The sequence below is a fragment of the Ictidomys tridecemlineatus genome, chromosome 9 (genome assembly GCF_052094955.1).
Source record: "Ictidomys tridecemlineatus isolate mIctTri1 chromosome 9, mIctTri1.hap1, whole genome shotgun sequence".
Classification (NCBI taxonomy): domain Eukaryota; kingdom Metazoa; phylum Chordata; class Mammalia; order Rodentia; family Sciuridae; genus Ictidomys; species Ictidomys tridecemlineatus.
The window spans coordinates 53,788,652-53,811,855 of record NC_135485.1 but is presented as its reverse complement, the minus strand read 5'-3'; the positions used below and the strand labels follow the sequence as shown (position 1 = coordinate 53,811,855).

At 35.7% G+C, this 23,204-nt stretch overlaps 1 protein-coding gene across 8 annotated transcripts in view; it reads right to left on the bottom strand.

Moving 5' to 3' along the window:
• Slc4a4 (solute carrier family 4 member 4) overlaps nucleotides 1-23,204 on the bottom strand; it is a 322,941-nt gene that overhangs the window by 24,960 nt on the left and 274,777 nt on the right. For all 8 annotated transcript variants that reach the window (XM_078021397.1, XM_078021393.1, XM_078021394.1 and 5 more), the window contains 2 exons: nucleotides 13,693-13,806; nucleotides 11,793-11,954 (listed from right to left, as the gene is read on the bottom strand). In XM_078021397.1, the coding sequence (XP_077877523.1) occupies nucleotides 11,793-11,954; nucleotides 13,693-13,806 (276 nt within the window). The remainder of the gene's footprint in view (nucleotides 1-11,792; nucleotides 11,955-13,692; nucleotides 13,807-23,204) is intronic.

Sequence of the window (23,204 nt, the reverse complement as noted above, 5' to 3'; positions counted from 1 at the left end):
AGCCACCTGCTATAGCTGCCATAGCAGTCATCTTCTCTATCATAGCTTTGAATAATTATTTAACTTAAAGACTTAAGTCACAGCTTCACTTAGTATTTGCTTAGATTTATGGCTGATCATTGTGTTCTGTACTGTGGAATAAAGCATAAGATATAAATTATCACTAATTGGCATGGTTTCTATAATAGGAAAAAAGAATAAAAAGCTATGTCACAAAGGAAAATCAGAATTTTATATTCAGAAAATGGAGATATTGTGCCTACTTTGAAGTGTTAATAGTACTGTGCTATGAACTACCAGCAGCAAAGCATCTTTTAGATACTTAAATGTAAGTAGCTGTTACACAGTAGGAGCTCAATAAATGGAGTTGGTAGCAGGACTGGTATTGGTTGTTGCTGTTCACAAAAGCATGACAGGCACCTTAAAAACAGGCATTTGGGGCCAACATATTCGTTCACCATCATTAGCAATTAGGGAAATGCAAATCAAAACTACCCTGAGATTTCATCTTAATCCAGTCAAAATGGCAATCATCAAGAATACAAATAATAATGAATACTGGACAGGATGTAGAGAAAAAGAAACACTTTGACATTGCTGATGGGACATAAATTAGTACAATCAATATGGAAATCAGAATGGAGGCTTCTTAAAAGACTAGGCATGGAACCACCATATGACCTAGCTATACCACTTCTCGGTATTTATCCTAAAGAATTCTTACTACAGTGAGACATGCTTACTCATGTTTACTTCAACACATTCAAAATAGCCCAATTATGGAACCAGCCTAGGTGCCTGCCAATGGATGAATGAACAAATAAAATGTGGTACATATACACAATGGAGTTTTATTCAGCCATAAAGAAAAATGAAATTATGGCATTTGCAGAACTAGAGACTGTCATGTTAAGCAAAATAAGTCCAACTCAGAAGTTTACAGGCTCTATGTTTTCTCTCATAAATGGAGGCTAGAGAAGAAAAAGGAAAACAAAGGTGAAGGTGGATCTCTTAAAAATCAAAGGGAGGCCAGTTGAGGATAAGAAACAAAAAATGTGAGGTAGGAAGATAGAGGGGAGGGAGAAAATTCTGGGGAGTGATATTGGCCAAATTATATTGTTATACTGTGTGCATATATGAATATGTTACAACAAATCTCATCAATCTGTACAACTATAATACACCAATAAAAAATATAGGGGGAAAAAACAAGCATTTTGCCTTCTCTCCCCATAGTGTTTATCAGTATGCTGTTCATCTACACAATATTGAGCATATGTAGACTAAAGATCCAAAACAACCTGAGATGGTACATGGAGGACCATTTCTCACCTCTCATGATATATAAAAATAATTGCTTAACAACCTATTACTCAACATCATTAACCTAATTAATTCCCTCTTAACAGAATAGACTGGTTTGGAACATCACTCAATGGTCACAATAACATTTACTGACTGGAAGAGCAGACAATGTAACAAAAGGTCTAGCTCTTTTACTCCCTGAATCAATATTGTTAAATGTGTTCACAATGTTATTGTATGGTTATATTTCTCTGCTCTATTTATGAAGAAATCAGATGCTTAATACCCCTATGGAGCCTGAGAAAATAGAGCAGTCCATTTTCACAGCATGGAGGCAACAGTATGAGAGGCAGAGGGGGACGGAGGGAGGAGAGGCTGGCTTTCAAAAATGAGAATGTGATTTACACCAGGATCCTGGTGACTGTTATCATTCAGATCCCGTTACAGTTTGACAGAACACCACTCTCCTTTCACTGCAATGCCAAGATTTCACCTCTGGCTTGCACACATGGGTCTAATCATATTCCCAGAGAACTCATAGCAGGAACGAAGGGCTGACACAAGAAAGAAAAGCACGTGGTCATCTAGTGCAGGTTTGGATGAGAACAAAAAACAGGTTAAGACGTATCTATAAAAGCAGTTCATTTCAGTTCTGCGGATGGCATTTATCTATCTTTATCTATTAAACTGGGTCAGGGAGGGACAAGGGAGGCACATGTGGGATGAACTGGAACAAACTTATTCCATGATGACGAATGAGGTGAACATCATGATATATCTGGGATCTCAGTCACTCATTCTTTCAACAAATACTGACTGCCAACTTAGACCCAGGCACTATTTGGGCCGTTGGTAACACATCTGTGAATAAAACAGACAAAATTCCCTGGCTTCATGGCCCTTCTATTCTACAATAGGAGACTATAAACAACCCAAATAAATAATCTATATAGTATCTTAAAATGTACTAAGTAGAGTTATAAGAAATTGGACTTGTACACTGAGTATGACTGGACTGTCTTCAGTGGAGGAGTGACATGATTTGCTAGTGTTCTAAACATTCTGGCTGCAAATTGAGCAGAGTCAGGACAGAAAGACTAGATAGGAGGCGATTGCCATAACCCATGCAGGAGATTGTGATGTTTAGAACCAAACTGATGGCAGTGAAGATGGCTGGATTTCAGCTGTGCTTGGAGGTGGAGCCCTAGGATTTGCTCCCTTTTGCCTACACATCTGTCATATAGAAACAGTCAATATATACCAATATCTATAGCTTCCTCTCTCACCTCTCTCCTGCCTGAACCCTACACCACCACCACTTTCAACCTCATGCAATTCCTCAAATGTGTTTCACTCACTAAAGCCTTTTGTATTTCTGCCCACACAGCCTCTTCTACATAGAACTCTAATTTTCCTTCTTTTGCTTGGTTCAGTCCTATCTATCCTTGAGACTTAAATTAGCTTTCACTTTTTCCAATAGTTTTTTTCTGCCTCAGCCTAGATGAGATGAGTGAGTTGCTAGGTTAGAGATCCTCCTTTATGTTCCCCTATTTTTCATTTTATGCCTTCCTCTAGCACAGCACTCAAACTATCTTTTTAAAATTTTATGTGCATTTATCTATTTTTTATATTAAATTTTAAGTAACATGGGGACCTAGACTGTGTCTGTTTTTCCCCTCCGTATTCTGAATACCTTAGCAAAATGCACGATGAAAAAAGGTGATTCTCAATAAAGGTTTATTTTAAAAACAGAATGATAAATACTACATATATATTTGCCTGATAGCAACTATGAATTCTCAATTGGCCATTAAAAAGAAAGAGAAAACTTTATTGTTAACTGATAGATATGTGAAACATCTGGGGGCTCCAGGGAGGATAATAGTTGGAAATATCACATAATTTCAAGCTCTATTTAGACTAAAACACCAAAGTCCATGTTGTAGGTAACAACATAGTATTTAGTATACAGAATTCCAAAATCCTGTTACCAAAGAACTTATGATAAGGATGCACATATTGGCCAGATCAATGGGTCAAAAGAATGGCCACTGTACAAAGTTACGCACACTACCCTGAGCTATCTTGATGCTTTCTCTATTTCAACTAAAACAGGTCTTAGTTAGGTGTACTAAAGACAAGCACAAAAGGACAAGATCATACTAAGAAGGGTGAAATAAGAATTTCAGATAGTAGAACACAAAGATAACTACTATGTATAATCACCAGAATAAATGAAAGTTCTGGGATAAAGTAATTATAGACATAATTACTCTGTACCCCTTGATATCACTGCCTCCAAAGTCTTCCTTCCTTTCAACGATGCCGAGACGTCTTGCTATTCTTAAGAAGAAATGATCATCATGACCTGAATGTCCTTGCCTGATCTACCTCTACCTCTACCTCCTTCTCCAGGCTCAACTCTCCTCTCCCACTCAGCCACACAGTAGCTCATTCTCATCAGCATACCTCCTCCTGTAAGGCCTGCACACACACAATGATAAATCACTTCGCTTTCCTGGCCAAGTGATAGCAGATTTTGATTTAGAAGGATGGCTCTGTTGGCTTACAGAGGGTATATCAGAAGTGGTCAAGATTGGAGGCAAAGGGCAGACCTGAGAATACTGCCATAACCAGTACTGAGATGAAGTAGTTTAAGCTGAAGTTACAGCACTGGGGAAAGACCATGGGCAGAGAGGAGAGATTTTAAGGAGACTGAGTCTAAAGAGGGAAAAGCAGTAACTTCATTTACCAAATTTTGATGCAAACTTATCCAGGCTTATCATGTTTAATACAGTATCCTACATACATTAGACTCTGGAGACATATTGGTTGGAAAGAATGGTAAAAGCTATACTTCAAAGTCCCTGGTGCCCTGAACTATTGCCATGGAGACCTACCTCAGAAGCCAAATGCTTGTGAGAGAAGTTGTTCCTGTAAAACAATTTATATGTGTATAAAAATAAGCTATTCCAAAAACATCCTGGTTAGCTAAAAGGACCTGAATGGCTAGATTTGAATGAAATGAAAATAACATTGAAATCCTAGCCCAGTTTTTGCAAAAGAACATTGCAAGAAATACAGAAAATAGCTTTTTTCAAAAATAACACATGAAACTTCTTTATGTTCCTTACCCCTCCTCATTGCCACTGACTTTTTCGGATTCTCATAACTTCTCTCCAGGATTATACAGCAGCCTCTTTCCATCCACTTCTCCCATACATCTTACTGCTGTCAGTGGGAGAGTCCAAAATGCTGTTCTGATGCCATCCACCCCAGGGTGAGGCTGAGCAGGAGGTCAGCAGTGACGTGCAGGCCCAGCAGGCCCAGCCTCGCTTACCATGCTGAGGCTCCTGTATCTAGGACCATATGGGGAGCCCTTGAGGAGCCTACAACTCTGCATTCCCTAACGGTGCTTTGCACATTCTGCACCAGTTCCCTTCTAAAAGCCACACTTCAAACTGCCCTTCCATCCTCCTCAGCCTGGGTTTAAATCCATTTCCCCTCTTCAAGTCCAACTTGAATTCCCCTCTTCGTCTTCCATACCACCCAAGATCCCTCAGCGCTCAACACTGTTCTCACCATGAAGTCCTCACTTTACTCTTCATCCTGACAACCCACTTTCCCCACTGATTAATCTTAAAAAACTAAATCATTATGTGGCATTTCCCTGCTCAAAAACCTCTCTGGCTTCCTGTTTCCCTTTGCATAAAAATTAAACGCTATGACATCCTCTGTTAAGATTCTATATGGTTGTTCTTCCTAGGACTATTTTGTAGCCTTCCCTCTCCTGGGAGCTTCTGGCAATGTCTGGAGACATTTTTGGTTGTCACAACTTGGGGGACAAGGTGCAACTGGCATCCCCTGGCTAGAGGCCAAAGATGCTGCTAAAAAGCCAACAGCATGGAGGACAGCTACCACCAATGAGGAATCATTCAAATTGACAACAATGCTGAAGTTATGAAATTTTGTTATTTGTGACTTGACCCCACCTCTGACCTCATCTTGAACCATGAGTCCTTCCAGCCTGCTATTTGTTCCTCAATATGTCAGGCTTCTCCCAACCCTGGGCCTTTGCAGTAGCTCTTTGCATGGAAAACTAGTATTTAATAAACATTTATTGAAAACCTATTCTGTGCTAGGCCTATGTTAGAAAAAACATTTACTGACAGGATACCTGGTTATACAGGGAATGCTTATTATTAGGTTGAAGTCAGACATAAAAATAAATGATTCAGTGTATATGTAAGATATAGGGCACAAAGGAAGGCATGATCAATTCTAACCTTGGTAGCAGACATAGTTGCTACACAAGGGAGGTCCATAAAATTTCTTCAAGTCACAAACAAAATGCAGAACTGTTTTCACCCTCAACACTTAACACAAGTGCTCAGTACATAGCAAGCACTCAATAAATGCTCAAAAAGTTAAGTACGTCCTTTAAAGACTAAAAGCATCCATCCTTGTCTTTGTGAATATAAACCCAAAGGACGTTTTATTTTCTGAAACTGGAGATTACTTTAAATACAAGGATAAAAAGTAAAATTTTATTTCCCTTTTAAATTGTATATGCTTTGCTAATACAGAGCAAAATTTAGGAATTCATCCACAGAAATAAAAATCTGCAAGAGAAGAAGATTAGGCTAGCAGGCTAAAGTGTCCATCTGGTACAAAGATGATAACAACGGAGAGGTCAGGAGCGGTACACATGCATGCAGAGACGGAGAATAAACATTCATGCCTGGAGCACACCATGATCCAGACAACACGCTGGTTTATGGAGATTCTAAGAGCCATGACATAGTACCTCCCACGTAGGGGGACACAATCAGATGAGAGGACTCAGACTTTGTGTGAAAATTATAATGTACTCTAACTAGATATTCCCACAGATTTGGAAAAAAAAAAACCAAAAAGTGCAGAGGCTGAAGAGTTTAATTATGCCTACAGTGAACTCACAAACGCTCTCTACAATGATGCCATTCCTATAGGGTTTTAAACTAGATAGGCACTCAGATTTGAGACCTGGGGACAAGTGTGCACATTTTTCAGTTATCACCCATATCAAACAGTGTAACAACTTTGAGAACCATGTGAACAAAAGTAATAAAAATCTTCAGTTACATCTATGTGTAGAGTCTACCAAATGGAATTATGGTGGGCCACCAAAGAGCTAAAAAAGAAGAACAAATTTTAGTCACTACCTTGAAAACATTTTGGACCAAAAATGAGGATAATTTAACAGAGTAAATATTATAAAAGGGATCCTGTGACCAGTTCCACAGGATTATATAAATTCAACAGGAAAAAAAATAAGCAAGAGCAATATAAATTACACTAAGGGTAAAGAAAGGCTCCACTGAGAGGTGTTATGTTTGGAGGATCTTAAGGATGAAGCTTTTGATAAGTAGCAATCAATGAAAGGTGGAGAAAAGAGATTTTCAGTCATAATACCTAGCAGAAGAAATTGTCATATTTGAGGAGAAACCAACAGGTCTTATGACCAGCCCCCTAGTTAGTATCTGGAGAAAATCACTTTAAATTTAGGTTGGAGTCATCTCATAGTGCTTTAAATCCCAGGCTAGGATAAATGGCATTCTTCAAGGAGCAAAGTTTTGCAGGGTCAGGGTGCAAAGGTTTAAAATGTGCATACAAAAACAGCACTTTTAAAAAATTAATGCTTGGTCACATCAATGTTTATAGCAGCACAATTCACAATAACCAAACCATGGAACTAACCTAGATGCCCTTCTACAGATGAATGGATAAAGAAACTCTGGTGAGTATATACACACACACACACACACACAATGGACTATGACTCAGCACTAAAAGAGAATAAAAGTATGGCATTTTCAGGTAAGTGGATGGAGTTGGAGAATATCATGCTAAGCCAAGTAAGCCAATCCCCAAAATATTTTCTCTGATAAGTGGACACAAATCCATAATAGGGTGGGGGGCGGTGCATGGGACAAGTGGAGGAACTTTGGATTGGGCAAAGGGGAGGGAGAAAAGGGGTATGGGGGTAGGAAAGATGGTGGAATAAGACGTGCATCATTATCCTAGATACATGTATGAAGACACAAATGGTGTGACTCTACTTTGTGTATCATAAAAGAAATGAAAATGTGCTCCATTTGTGTACTATGAATTGAAAAGCACTCTACTGTCATGTATAACTGATTACAACAAATAAAAAAATATATATTTTAAAATTAAAAATTTAATGCTTGGAATAAAGCAAGGGAGACTGGTAATAACTCATGACTTAACTATTAAAAAATCAAACCATGAAATAAGAGAACTGGATCCAATGTTATGAAAGTAGGAATGGAGAAAAAAAAATAAAGACAGAGCAAGGTAGGGCAAAAAAATCACACATTCCAATGAAAGGCTTTGCCATAAAAGAAATCAGAGAAAATTACCTATTATCTACAACTATACAATATCTAATTTTAGAAATGATTTATTCCTCCTAAACCCAAACTATGATACTCTAGAAATAATTTTCCTTGCAAAAAGTGTCTCTGGCTTTGTAGTCTGAACCTGACTCTGCTCCGACCTCTGCAGTAACTCAGTGATCGACCTTGGGGAAGTCGTGACCTTGCTGAACCTTGGTATAGCGCACTATGCAGGGAAATAATGCAGGGCATAACTAACCAAATGATGGCCAGGAAAAAAAAAAAAAAAGCCAAGCACCTTGGCGTTCCTACATCAATACAGAGCTGTTCAGCAGAGTGGAAAGGTGGATCCCATCCCAAGCAGAGCAGACAGCCAGAGCCACTTGACACAGAGCCAAAGCAAATGCCACCCCAAAACACACTGCTTTTAATATCACAATGCCTCCATCCCTCTCACTGTTTCAGGTTTCTCTTTTGCATCAATTTCATAGCAGTTAGAATCTCTGATTTTCATATTCCACAGCTCCCATTTCCTAACAAACTGTGAACAAAACAATTTCCTGAGCGAAAAGCCTTTGATTCCTCATGAAATGTCCACTGGTATCATCAGATTTGTGACAAAAGATGGGCACTTGTTCTATAGCTATCTGTATGCAAAAGAATGGTTTCAAATAATCTCAAGAGGGATGAAAAGTTATTTTTATACACTCAACTCTTACTTTTAGAGGCAAATGCTAATACAACTCAATTGTCTAATGTTTTCTCTGAAGAAGAGAATAGTTTTTCCCATATTTTATCAATCCTAACTTTTCTAAATTTTAAGTTCTGAATTTTATTGAGAAAATTCTTATTGATAAGAAAACTTAATGAGCAAAAAAGAATAGGCATTTACCTCCAAAGGTACATAACATATCTAACCAAATGAAGATTAAAATTAAGAATTGATTTCTAATTTTGTTTTTGGAATGAAAATGTATTGGTCAATATCCATTTTTGTCTTTGATGAACTAAATCAACACCAAAATCCTTCGCAATAGAGAACATTTTAAAATGTTCAAAAAAGTCACAGAAAAATAACCTTCAGTAGTAGAATGGAACCAAAAACAACAACAAAGGAATTAGTTAAAAGAAAGACCTGAAAAAAATACCTAAAATATATCACAAAGAGAACCAAGAATGGGAAATATTTATAAAACAGATCAACAGACATGGAGAACAAGATGGAAATATGTAATTCATATTTAATGTGAAATTCTAGAAGGATGTATTAGATTTTGAATGGGTCAAAGATATATAAAATTCTATAAATGACAAAAGAGGCTAATCTTTGGATTCAATAAACTAAATAAATCCAACATATAATAAAATAAACTAAATAAATCCAACATATAATAAAACCTATGCTTTACAAATTGTAGTGAAACTCTAAAACAAAGACAAAAAATAATCATAGATTGCCAAAAGGAAAAGACAGATTATTTATAAAGCAATTAAAATTATAGCAACATACTACTTTTATGGAAGTAAAAAATGATGAAAAATAGCTTTTAAGTAGTGAAATATCTCAACTTGAAATCACTTATCCAGAAAACTACCTTTCCAAATGAGGGTGAAACAAAAACATATTAGTCAAACAAAAATGAGTGAATTTAGTACCTGAAGACCATAGTGGGGAAAAGTTTTTAAGTCCTGGTAGGTAAATACTGTATACAGGAGATAGTTCAGTCTAAAGGAGATTAGTCCAAAAAAAAAAAAAAAAGATAGAAATGCAAGAAGATCTTCATAAAGAAAAGATGCCATCTTCTGTTATTTTCCCCCATAACAGCTGAATTGTTAAGGTACAGAAGAATTTCATGGCTGTTAATAATCTTGTAATTTAAAAACAAATTTTGAAACTCACTGGGTGATAAAATGTAAAAAGTAATTTACTGATTTTTATAAAAAAATCATTTTTCTAAAGAACATCAAACACAGGCATAAAATCCTGAGCAACAGAAAACAAGATGGTAAGACTAAAGAATTGCCCTCATCCTGTTTACTAATTGCCCCTAGAATGAATATCTTTGCTTAGAATAATATGAGGTAGAGAGCCAGGCACTATAAGGCATTCAGTGAATATATGAATTATGTCCTGACTGTCCAGTTGGGGGCAAGGCATAAATACATAAGCAGCTAAACAACAATCTTAGAATTAAAACTATCTCAAGGCAGGACAGTATTTGCTTATGGCAAAGGGTAGAAGGAGAGTCATTTTAATTTAAGTTTCCAAATGAACCTTTTCTTTGATCATAACTGAACACCAGTATTTTTCTTTTGTACCAGTGATTCCCTGAAGATGTTTCTTTTTTTTTTTTAGTGGAAGTCTACTATTCTAACTTCCTATATCAGGTGGAGTACATGTTACTTATTTTCGTGATTCCACAAACTATTTCTCTTCTCTTGAAGCCCAAGTTCTGCTTCCTTCTAACATTCCATATCACTAAACATGCTTATGTCCAGGACAGGTACATCAGTACATACCTGCCTTATGACTTCAGCATCTATTCCTGGATCTTCCTCTTGACCACTCTCTGTGCTGTCCAACGATATCAACACTGATGCAAATGAGACTTTCAACACCCTGGACTCCCAACACCCCAATGTCTTCTCCAGTGTGCTTCAGGAGCTAGTTGCACACTTTGGATCAGCTCATCACTCTCATATTTCTCTCTCCCCAAACTTTCAAAATCTAAACTTCTCTCCTCTTTGACCCAAGCTCTTAGTTTTCTTCTTCTCCTAGTCTTCTTATTATGGGATTAATTCCTTTCTCACTGTGATCCAAGTTCTAATTGGAAAGTTTATCATAACACTCCTCATCTTTCTTATTCCTCCACCCAGTGGGTTTCCATAGTCAAACAATTCTTTTTCATTTTCTGTATTTTTCCTTCTACTACATCTTCTCTGTTGAATTCAATTCATTATAATTTCCTCTCCTGATTCTGGGTGACTGATCTTAATGCATTTTTATGCTTCCCTTATTTGGTAGTTATGAAAAAGGTTAATGAATTAATATATAACATAAAGTGATTAGAACATGGCCTGACTCATAATAGGCATCCAACAAATTAGAGCTCTTATTAGAGTTATTATTCATATCTCACTTCCCCAAATGGCATTTTTGAAATCTTTCATGGCCTAAAGAAATCATGAGATGGAGAAACATTATAAGAACATTTTAGGCAGTTCTCATGAAAGATATCCTAGACAACTAATACATTTTCTTTTCTTAGACTCATGACAAAGTTAGCAACTAATTAAAAAAAAAGCTAGAATGTACAAAATAAAGCATCTTTCTCCATACTTGATGGTCAGTAATATTCTGAGACAAATGTGGGAAGACAAAAAATATAAATGTTTACCAAAAGCTTATAAACATGAACTACCTGAATAATCTTTAAGAATAAAACTTTGAAGATTCCCAACACAAAGAAATGATAAATGTTTAAAGAGATGGAAATGATAATTACTCTGATTTGATCACTAAGCAGGGTATACACATACCAAATTACCACACTGAAACCCATAACTATGTACAATTGTGTGTGTGTGTGTATGTGTGTGTGTGTGTGTGTGTGTATTCCTAGAGATTGAACCCAGGGTTTTATGTATAACAGAAAAGTACTGTACTACTGAGCTACATTCCCAACACCTAAAACATTTTTTGAATGAAAAAAAAAAGAATAATTTTGAGTTTAACAGAGTAATACAGAGCAGGTTCTCAGTAGATGTTCACTAAATCTTTAAATGCCACCATCTTCACTACAGGCAGTTACCACATTAAAACTTGAAGTAGGATTGTTGTTCATTGTCACTTTTTGGTAGTGACTAAAACATAATTTGAAACACAACTTTCTGATTTAAATGATTCTCCCTAAAGAGTTATATTGAGGACCCATGTCAATACAAGGGGTTCTATGACTGTAAAGTCTTAAGGAACATTGGCTATGGTTTAACTCCCAAGAAAGCTCTCTTGATTTTGAATCAGTAAGTGTCATCAAGCACTACAAAAACTGTAGAAGGCAGATAACCATTATTATGGGCACTTACCTTGAGTTTATGCTCTTTTCTATTTACAATCACAGCTGTGATCTGTTGGTCCATGAAAATCAGAATGGTGACCAACAAAGCAGGGATGGCAGCAGCAAGGTAAACCCACCAAGGGTTCCCTCCAAACGGTGGGACAAACCATCCTCGGTTTGGACTTGTTGGCTTAAAGTAGAAAAAGAATATTTTTCAAAACCATATCAAGTTACTACATACTACTTGGTGAAAAAAAAATCAGTGGAGGATATATATACAAACCAGGCTGGATAAAGGAAATTTTTTACCAAAAATCTTTCTAAAGAATTTTATTTTAAAGGTTATGTTTAAAGGCAGGAAAGAAAGAATATGGGTTGTTGGAAAAGCAGGAGATACCACTGTATGGACTTGGGGTGTTTTCAGATAAGGACTCAAGATAGAAAAAGTGATTTAAATTTTACAGGAATCCAGGAGACAACCCTAAATATAATATTCAGCAAAGAGGTAGAATCATCATGAGTTTTGTTCTTGGGTTTTAGCAATTATAATGAAGTTGTTTTTACTACTACCAAATTATAATAGCTTCATCATATATAAAAAGCTTTAAATATTTTGTAATTGAACTAAATTAAACATCCTGATCTTTCATTTCATATTTAAAATTGATCCAGAAGAACTACTTAAATCCTTATACATATCACAGAAAACTGAAGAAAAAAAAAAGGTCATTTTTTCCAGTTCTCAGTCTATTTTCTGTCAGATAATACATGTCTATTTCAGAAAAAAATTTCCTTTGCTTCCTTATTATAAACAATTCAAATAATGAAATGAACTAGAATACTGTCTTATGAATTATTTTCTCCAGGTTTTCTATCAATGAAGAAAGTCTCACATTTTTTCTGAGGCTATTTCTATCTTTGGACACCCTTGCTCATAACTTTATTACTGAATGTATCCATGTTTCCCACATTTAACAGGTTGTGAGTTCATAAGGGAAGGTACTTTGTCTTGCTCATTAATGCATTTTAAATCCCCCATATAAAGTGTAGCTCAAAGCCAACATTTAATAAATATCGAATTAATGGTTGAATGAATGAGAACTTATCTTTGTTGACAAATATGTGATGGCAGATAATGCCAAAAATATTGTTTGCTGCACCATATATATCCTTTCTTCATTAAATTGTTATTATACTAAAACTGCAGTCAATTTAATATTTCTTAGCACATATACAATCTCAACAGTGCAGAGAGTGAGGATTATTCGAGAAAATAGGTAAGAGGCTTACAACAGAAAATTAGCTAGTGACATATTTAGTGATGGCTAAAATGTAGTTGTTGTCCAGTATACCTGGATATACCAATGAGTTTGCAAAATAAATAATTATTATTCTTTTTTTGTAATAGTTAAAATTCACATTATATACAAATGTGTTTGGCAGGTAGTTAGATACTATGAAAATTGAATTAGGAGTCCTGAGCTTTAGTTTTAACTTCAATCCTTGATACCACTAGTTAACCATAGACGTTTTATTTATTTTTCATGAGCTTCAATCTCAACTTTATAAAATAACAATGATGTTACTTATGTTGCACACTTCCTAGAATTATTGCATGGATCAAGACAATAAAGTATATGAAAATAATTCAGGTATTTTAAATATTCTAAAAATATGAGGCTGGGTCTATAATGTTATCCATTACTTTAAAATAAAGATCAATTCAATATGAACCTTGCATTTGATCCTAGTCTTGGCATTTTAGTGAAGTCAGTATAATGACTAACTGTATAAATGAGTCTAACAAAGAACTGCTTTTTTGAAAGGAATGGATAATTATACAAAATTAACTGAGACACACAATAAACTAGAACAGGGGAAAGGCAAAATATCAGAATTCAAGAAACAAGCAAAAGATAGACACTCACCTTAAACTCACTTGGCACAATTAGTTTTGGAGTGTCCACACCTACAAGGGCATCTATTACACAAAATATGAGAATGGACAAGATAATGGCAAAGTCACTGATTAGCTTTCTTGCCTGGAAAAATAAAAAAGAAAGAAAGAACTGTTTAGCACCAGATACTTTTTCCTGAGTTTGAACTGAAAAAAAGAATTCTGTATTTGTTAACAATTTATAATAACAGTTTCCTCAACAAATTATCACCTGGCCAGACATAATCTGATCCCATAAAACAAGCCAATATGTATGTGTGTACATAATCATGCAGGTACAAAGGAGGTCAATCAAAAAGAATATATCCCTGAAATTCCATACAAGCATTTTCCCTGTATGCAGTACAAATGACAGCTGGATAAGAATGAAATCTAAGTGTGTGTTGTAGAAAGAAATACATCTGGTCATTTGGAAGATAGTACTGTGATAAATAAAGCAATATAAATCCTATAAGGTGACCTGAAAACACCACAGATCTCTCAGGAAGAGTTACAAGTTCTAGTCCATTGAACGAAGTAAATATCCAGACCCAGAGTAATGTCAAGTAAGGGAAGATGGAAATGTAAGGGCTGCACTAACTTTGTCAAAGGAAATATTCCTCACTCTAGGCAAGTGCTTCAAGTCTCTTGGGGGTGATGGGGGCAGGCATTCTCTATCCAACTACTTCTTAAGTGTGGATGCCATTATTTGGCCATTCTCCAAGTTCCTAAGTGCCTGCCTTTGTTCAGGACAAGGTCTGGGTTTAATGCTGGGATGCAGCATTAAACCCTGTCCTTTCCCATTAAATGACTGCAGAATGGCCACTTACAAGTCATTAAGGAGAGTAGAGGGCCATTTAGTTCCTTAGAGGTTACTTTGTAGTCTCTAGTGGCACTAAGACCATTCTAGGTCATCAACACCTGAGATTCCCACATGGAGGGTACACAGGGTAATTATCATTTCATCATTCATCAAAATTTACGGAGTTCCTAATATTTTTCTTGTTGCTAAGGATAATTAACCTAATTCATGTCTTCCTGAACCTCAGAGCCACGTTGCATAAAAGGAAGACTTCTAAATAAAATCAGGGTTGATTCAGACTTTATCAAGTTATCTTAGGAAGAATAATCAAGAGTTTTTGCTGCAGCTAAATGAAGGAAGAGAGATCAGTGATAACTGAATGAAATGTACCATTCTTGGGGTAGAGGATCTCTTAACAGAGAAGTGAAACTATTGTAGCCAAGTATTCCATATTGGAAATTAATTGGCAGTGTATGCATGTTGAAGGCTGTGGGACCTAATTCTTTACCTTATGTCAGAAACCTTGGGTACCAACTAGAAGCAGGATCAAGGATAGGTATTTTAGCCAGGAGTCATCAACACCTCTGGCCTCTTAGAAGGCCAGATTCTGCTAGGTGTAGCTCTCTTGAGACACACACCACAGAACAGAAGGCGAGTTATGGGACTTCTCAAGGGCAAGTTAACACCAATCACACATAATAATTTCAAGAACAAACAAATGGAAGGGATTAATTTGGGGAGAAAATATAGTACAGCTCTTCGGAGCATAATTACTATAGTCAGGTCACCTGGGTTGGAATTTCAGTACCATTATTTACAATCTATAATTTTTTTTAAAAAAATTTAGTTATAGGTGGACACAATACCTTTGTTTTATTTATTAATTTATTTTTTTGTGTGGTGCTGAGGCTTAAACTCAGTCCCTCACATGTGCTAGACGAGGATTGTATCACAGAGCCACAATCCTAGCCCCAACAATCTATAAATACTTATCCTTTCTTAGCTTCAATTAATTTGTCTACAAAAGAGAGCCAAAATAATACCAATAATTTCACTGGTTGGTTTTAAGAATTAAATAAGATAAGCCATGAAAGTGCTTAACTTAATCCCTGTGGATAAGTTACTATTGTTATTCCATGTTCCAGAAGACCTCTTGGCTGCAGAAACCACCAGGATAACTAAATGACACTGTCAGGAGGTCTTTTAAATGACACAACAACTCTAAGAAACAAGAAATAAAAGCCCAACAATAATGTGAAACTGCTACTCAGAGCCACAATGGGTTGAAAGTATCTGGAATTACTGCAGAAAATGGATGCTTCCCAGGGCCTCAATACTAGAAAAAAAGCTTTCTTTAAGTTTTGTGCAAGTAGGGTTGACACTCATGATTCAGAATAGTCTGGCAAAAGAAGGTCCCACGAAACAGTTTCAGAGATATGTTGGGATGTACAACCATCCCTCTGGCCTAACAAGTCAGAAATCACTGGAGGACCTGAGATAAAGACAAAAAGAAGGGAGTTCTTATTTATTCCTCTCCCTGTCCAAAACCAGGCCATTCAAACTTGACAACTCAAATATCCTAGATATTATTCAAAGGATGAGGAAAATAGTTATTAGAAAGACAGTTTTCCCTGGGGTCGGAATCCAAAGTCTTTATTTCTTTCCTTCATTTTGTCATTCAACAAACTTTTTTTAAGCATTTATTCCATGCCAAGTGCCAGATTAAGTGCTGGGGATCCAAAAGCAAAACAGGAACTAGAAGATACAAGGAGTTTATAAGCTACTGGGAAAAACAACAGAACACAGTTTTTACAACATAGCTAAATTGTGGTTTCTGTGGAGGCACCCAGTTCCAAGGTGAGGGTTTTAATGTCATCTCCCCCATTGACTTGTTTCAGGGCTTGGTCTCAGGCATCTAATCTTTCTGAGCTTTGGTTTCCTGGCCTGTACATGGAATAAAGCTGTCCTTCCCATTCATAGTAGGTCCAGGTGAGATGTACCGACAGATTTTGTAACCTCTATGTAGAAGGTAGCTTTACCAATACATTTGTGACTTTTTCTATGTAAAAAAAAGTCTGGAGATTTCCAGAAAATTGTGTATTAACTTGGTCTCTCTTTATTTTGGCCTGGAAGAATTCAAAAAAGAGAAAATGTTGGTACAATAAAAATTCCTGGTTTAAAGAGAAGTACGTGGAAAGAAACAATTGTTCAATTGACAAGATTTCCCATTAAGATACAAAATTTTTAAAAAGACAGTTTTTCTTTTCTTTTATTTAATAAACAGGAGATGGGAAATAGAAAGTAGCAAGTGAATGCAATCTGCATGCAATTCCTTGGTAGAAATTCCTGTAAGACCTACCGACACCTCTGGCCCTGCTAAAGGACAGACCTGCTTGACTAGAATCAGGCAAGCACCTGGGAAATGCTGCCTTTTCAGAGAGGAGGCTTTTTCAGCCTCTGTTAAGTTGGACAACCCACAAAACCAACAGGGCAAACAGGACATTATCACTGAAGGCCCACATGAGTTGCTTCTGACTTGGTCCCATACATTCCATGAGATGGTGAGACCAAGGCACAAGATCCCACATATCAATGAAGAGAAATTATCCTCTATATTGCTTTGGAAAATTATTAAAGGTATGACAATGTCTAGAGAAAATAATTTTTTTATATCAACTACATTTTGATTTTGAGTGTTGGTTATACAAATGTACACATTTGTCAAAACTTTTTGAACTATATACTTAAGATCTCTGCATTTTACTATATAAATTATAACTTAATTTATAATAGACCACTCACAAAAAATTCTCAGATCTTCCAAATCCAAATCAGTCTTACCTTTCAAGTTATTCTCTTTGGGAAGCTATTCATTTATTTCAATGATGTTGCTACTATCCCAAATAATTTTGCAATTCCTGTTATAATTTTTACTACTTGCAAAGACTGAATACCCAAATTAACCATCAGACATATGTGTAAAGGATCCATGATTCTATCTTCTGTCAAAGTTTCACTTTTATGGTTTCAAAATTAATATATGTTCACATTAGAACACTTAGAAAAAAATAAGTAAGATAAAGAGAATTATTCACTTAGAAAATATAAGTAAGATAAAGAAAATTATTCTCAATTACATTATCTAGGAATAAATCTTAGCATTTTCAAACATATTCATCTTTTGTATATATGTATGTTCCCATTTAGGTGTATATTTAGTTTTTCACATACTGCTTTATATCTCCCTTTTCAGTACTTTTTGTCTCATTCGATATTTTCTATTATAATGAGCATTAATGGCCCTATATATTATGTAGAAGTAATATCTCAACACTTCTGTTTTCAAACACAATACTATTCAGATTGCTTCCCACATCTCACCATTATGAACAATAACATAAAAAGTCTTTGTACATAGCTAAGACTATTTCTTTAGAATAAATTTCTGTCAGCAAAATTATTCTGTCAATGTGTATATAAAAATTAAGGCTTTTAGTATATCATGCCAAATTACTTTCTAGAATGTTTTATTGATTTACCAATTTTCATTCTACTTAACAACATACAAATGACTATAGATATTGTCAAGAGTTAAATCCATACTCAAAAGGAAAGCAATTTTTCACCAACAAGGATATTCAAAATATAAAACTGTCAATATTCTAAAACCATAATTTCTGTTGCTTAATAAAACAACTGAATTTTCTGCTCCATTCTAAACCTTCATATTTAATTTATAAATATATCAACCTCTAAACATGGTATTAATATGTATTCTAAAAAGTATCTAATTAAACTTTACAAACTGAATACCATGTGGAGAGAGAAAGAGAGAAACACAATTACTAATGGACACAGAGTGCATCTGGTAGCAGGACATTTGTGTAGTAATAGTCCATCCCGCCACTGTAATTTTTGAAAGGCAATTGACTGGAATAAACCAGTTGTCAGGTTCTGATCTAGGAATATTTTGTGCATTCTGAAGACATTTTGGAAGCCAGATCTAGTGGACCTGCTTTTCATTCTACTTCACTGGTACTCTCAGTCTTCTTTCCTGGTTTCTCCTTGACTCCTCCAAATTCTTGAGGTTGGAGTATCTTAGAGTTCAAACACTCTTTTCTCCTCCATGTATACTCTAATCGTAAGTGATCTCATTCAATTTCATGATTTGAAATGCCATTTTCACTGGAGAGTATCATACTAAGTGAAATAAGCCAATCCCCAAAACCAAAGGCCAAATGTTCTCTCTAATATGTGGATGCTAATACACAATGGGTAGGGGGCAAGAATAGAAGTTCATTGGATTAGACAAAGGGGAATGAAGGGATGGGGAATAGGAAAGACAGTAGAATGAATCTGATATAACCTTCCTATGTTCATATATAAATACAAGACCAGTGTAACTCCACATCATGTACAACCAAAAGAATGAGAAGTTATACTTCATGTATGTATATGTCAAAAGATACTCTTCTGTCATGTATATCTAAAAAGAACAAATAAAAATAAAATAAAATGCCATCTGCATGCCAAAGAGTAAGACATTTATATCTTCAGGACAGAGCATTTCTCTAAACTCTAGAATCATCTATCTGGCTACCTGATATCTCCAATTCTCTCTTTTTAAAAAAATATTTTTCTAGTTGTAGATGGACACAATATCTTTATTTATTTTATTTTTATGTGGTGCCGAGAATCAAACCAAGTGCCTCACACATGTGAGGCAGGCACTCTACCACTGAGCTGCAGCCCCAGCCCCCTTCAATTGGATTTCTTATAGGCATCTCAAAATTATGTCCAAAATTAAGTGCTTGATCTCTCCAATGCTCTTCTATCCAGCCCATGCTGCCCCACCACTGATGCCCTAATCTACACACTTTTTCAGTAGTTTTCTCATTCTTAATTAACGTCAGCTGAATTTTTCTATTACTTAGGCAAAAAGTTTGCAATCCACTGAATTATTCTCTTTTTCTCCCATTATACATCTAACAAGTCTGAAAATTAAGTAATCATGTTAAAATACAGGTCGGATAATATGGTAGGCAGAAAAAAGTATAGTGTGCCCATAAAGATATTCACATTCTAATTCCCAGAACCTGTGAATATGTAATGTTACATGGCAAGGGAGAATCAAGGTTGAAGACAGAGCTAAGGCTGATAATCAGATAACCTTGAGATTGAAGAAATTACCCTAGATTATACAGTTGGACCCAATGTAATCACAAGGGTCCTTATAAGTAACAGAGAGAGGCAAGAGAGTCAGTGTCAAGAGTGATGAAGTGTGAGAAATACCTTACCAGCCATTGTTGTCTTTGAAGTTGAAGAAGGGGCCAAGCATCCAGGAATGCAGGTGGGTCCCAGAAATAAAAAGGCAGAAAAAAAATGCATTTCCCCTGAGCTTCCAGAAGAGACCAATTAGCCCAGTGAGACCAATTTCAGATTTTTTACCTCTTTTTCTTAATTTTGACCTCCAGATCTGACCCCTCAGATCTAAATTTTTTTTTTTCATTTTAAGCCACCATGTCCATGGCAATTTGATAAAACAACCACAAGGAACTAATGACTAATATAAATAAATAGGATGAGATACAGATATGGATGATGAACAACATATATAAACACAAAAGATGGTGGGGAGGGAGGGAGGAAGAAAGAGGAGAGACAGATTTGGGAAGAACTCCTAGGTAACAGCAGTCTGAGGAGTGTAGCACTGTTGTACTATAGGTTAAAAAAAAATAACTAACTAAAAAGACAAATGCTAACAAAGGTCAGGATTAGAGTTTTTTAAATTTATGGGGGGGAAGCTATTAATAATGTTTCTTAACCTCATTAAAAATCACAGCCAGGGTGATACATTCTACATAATATACTCCCTTTTATTTCCCCTTCCTTTCCCTTCAATTGTACAATGCAGAAAGTTCACTTACAGCAGAAATATCTCCTGGAGAGTGTTTATTATTAAGATGTTCATTTCTAAGATATTGGATCTAGTTGAAACATCATAGTTAAGGAAATTGATTTTTCTCAGGCCACTCCTGTATTCACCTCTAAGTCTTCTAATTAGAGGAGGCTGGTAGGATGCTATTTTAGCAAGCGATTTGGGTCTTACTCTATCCTAAAATTAAACTTCAATTTGAACTAGGCAAAACTGGCATAGTAGAAGCAGAAAGTGCCCTAATGATGTGAAACAATGCATCCACACAGCTCTCTAGATATACTCTGGGGTCTGAGTACAGAAACTTTGTATCTGATTTTAAGGAGGTAAGAACTGCTTTCACTGGGCCCTTCTCACATTTCCAAACATTTTTAGAAGAGAAAGTTTATGATTTCTTTTCACTGTTTGTTTGTTTTACCTTCATTTCATCAAACTTGATCTCTTTCCTAAAAAAAAATTTATATAGGTCAATATATTAATAAAGAAATCAAATTAGAAACTTGCCATTCCTAATTCTCTAGTAGGTACTACTGGTTACAATTAAAAGTAGAAGTACCAAAGTTTTCATGAGAAATCCACAGAATTTTATGCCCAATCCTGTGTATTCAGACACCTCAAATTTAGTCTGGACAAACATTATCATTTGTGAGTGTTCATCCAAATCAAATGCTAAGTCTCTCTAGGCAAAACTTCAATATCCTGGCACTATAAATTATGACAATCTAAGAGAATACAAATGATGATAATGCATAGACAACAGTTTATAATTTTCAAAAACCTTGGTTTATTTTAATGATAAATGGATGTGCTACAATATATGATAATTCCTACCTCAACTTAGGAAAAAGTGAAGCATGTCTCAGGATTTTAATGCCCCTTTCTATACCAGATTATTTTTGAACTCTTTGATTTTAATATTTTTAAAAATATTTTTATTAGTTGTTGATATATCTTTATTTTAATTTTATTTATTTTTATGTAGTGCTGAGGATCGAACCCCATGCCTCACAAATGCTAGGCGAGCACTCTACTACTGAGCCACAACCCCAGCCCTATTTTAATCTTTTTAATTACAAAAATGAAAGAAGAAAAATGTTTTTGTCCTCTGCAAAATCAGACAATATCTCAATTAATATAGTAAGGAACAACCAGCTTAAATATTTAGAACACCAAAGTGTAGAAGAAATTAAATGGATGAGAAAGACAATTCAAATAGCCATAGACGGTTCTCTTCTTCTTGGGCAAAAACAACCTAATAAATCTATTATAAACACACTCTTTATGAAGGATGATACCATATTAATTATTGAGAGAGTCATAATCATAGAGAACCAACAGCGAGAAGCTAGTTAATTTACAGGGGGGAAAATGGTTTTTCAGAGGACCCAGAGGACATTTGGTTTTCACTTTGCAAGGACTGCAGCTGCTCCTAAATTAACTGGGGGAAGGGGCTGTGAGCATGCTGAGCAGCTCTCAATGGATGGAGCGTGACAAACAGAGAAGTACAGCAGCAGGCACCCTGGGGGCTCTCGATAAATATTAATTCGTGATGTCAATTTCTCTAATGATTGTGGTGCTTGGGAAATGCTAAACAACAGTGTAAAGAAGCATTTATTCTAGATGAAGAAAAAGTATACCAGATATTTATATGCCTTTTGGCAATAAGATATAAAATGCTATGATAATTTTGAAAAATTTGATCCCCCTAGTATCCAGTGCTATAAAGCACTGTAAAAGAAATACATGTTAACATTACTCAGAGCAAAAAAAAATCTTAATTCACTGTACTTTGAGCAATACTCCTAATATTCTGAATTATGTAAAAGAAAAGTCAAATTTTAGGAGTTTAATACCATGAACTCCAAGTCAGGGAGACTGAGAAAGAAGAGAAGCAAATTAGACAGTTTATCTGGGTGGGGCTTAGAGCTTGCCAATAGGAGTCTACGTGGGTAGAGGAGCAGGCCTAGAGCTTCAGCAGGAATGCTGAGAGTCTGGCAATCACTCAGGGATGTTTTCTGCCATCCTACCTCAAAACTGGGCAGGAGAACAAGGAACCCAAGGAGAAGCAAATCATCAAACCACATGGGAAATTCATGTCCCAATCTGCTCACTCTCTTCTAAGTTGAAGCTGTAAATCTAGAGCTTATCTAGAGAAAGGATAACTAGAGAAATAAGAGTCTAGGAAAAATATCACCCCCCCTTCAAAAAAAAAAAAAAGTAATGGCAGGCCTCAGGAAGCTGTCAAGAGAATCTGTCTTATAACAGGTAAATTCTGCCAAAGGAAAGAGAAATTCAACTTGCCATGTAGCTCCAGATGGTGAGCGTAGACCCTGTGGATAAAGACTAGGGAGGGGCAGATTCATGTTTCTACCAAAAATGCGTCTGGATACCAAGTTTCTATTCCAGGAAGCATTCAAGTAACATGAAGACTATCACTTGTCATAAATCTACAGGCAATATTAGATTAGATTCAAAGTTCTAATAATAAAACCCAACTATCAAAATTCCTTGACTCTGTCTGAGGGTCTTCTCAGCATAACTCAAAGAGATCATTACTAATAAAGGGTCTCAGCACCTAAAAAGGAAGATGATTTTATAATTTACAATAAGGTACCAAAATAAAAGTTAAAAACAGAATAGTTAGTAAATTGTATATATAAATTAGAAAGCTAGAATTGGGATATGAGGCCCTTTTGTTTTACTGCATAGATTTCAGTGCTGTTGACTTTTCTGTTAGACAAGTAAGCAGAAAGAGTTTTGGACTATC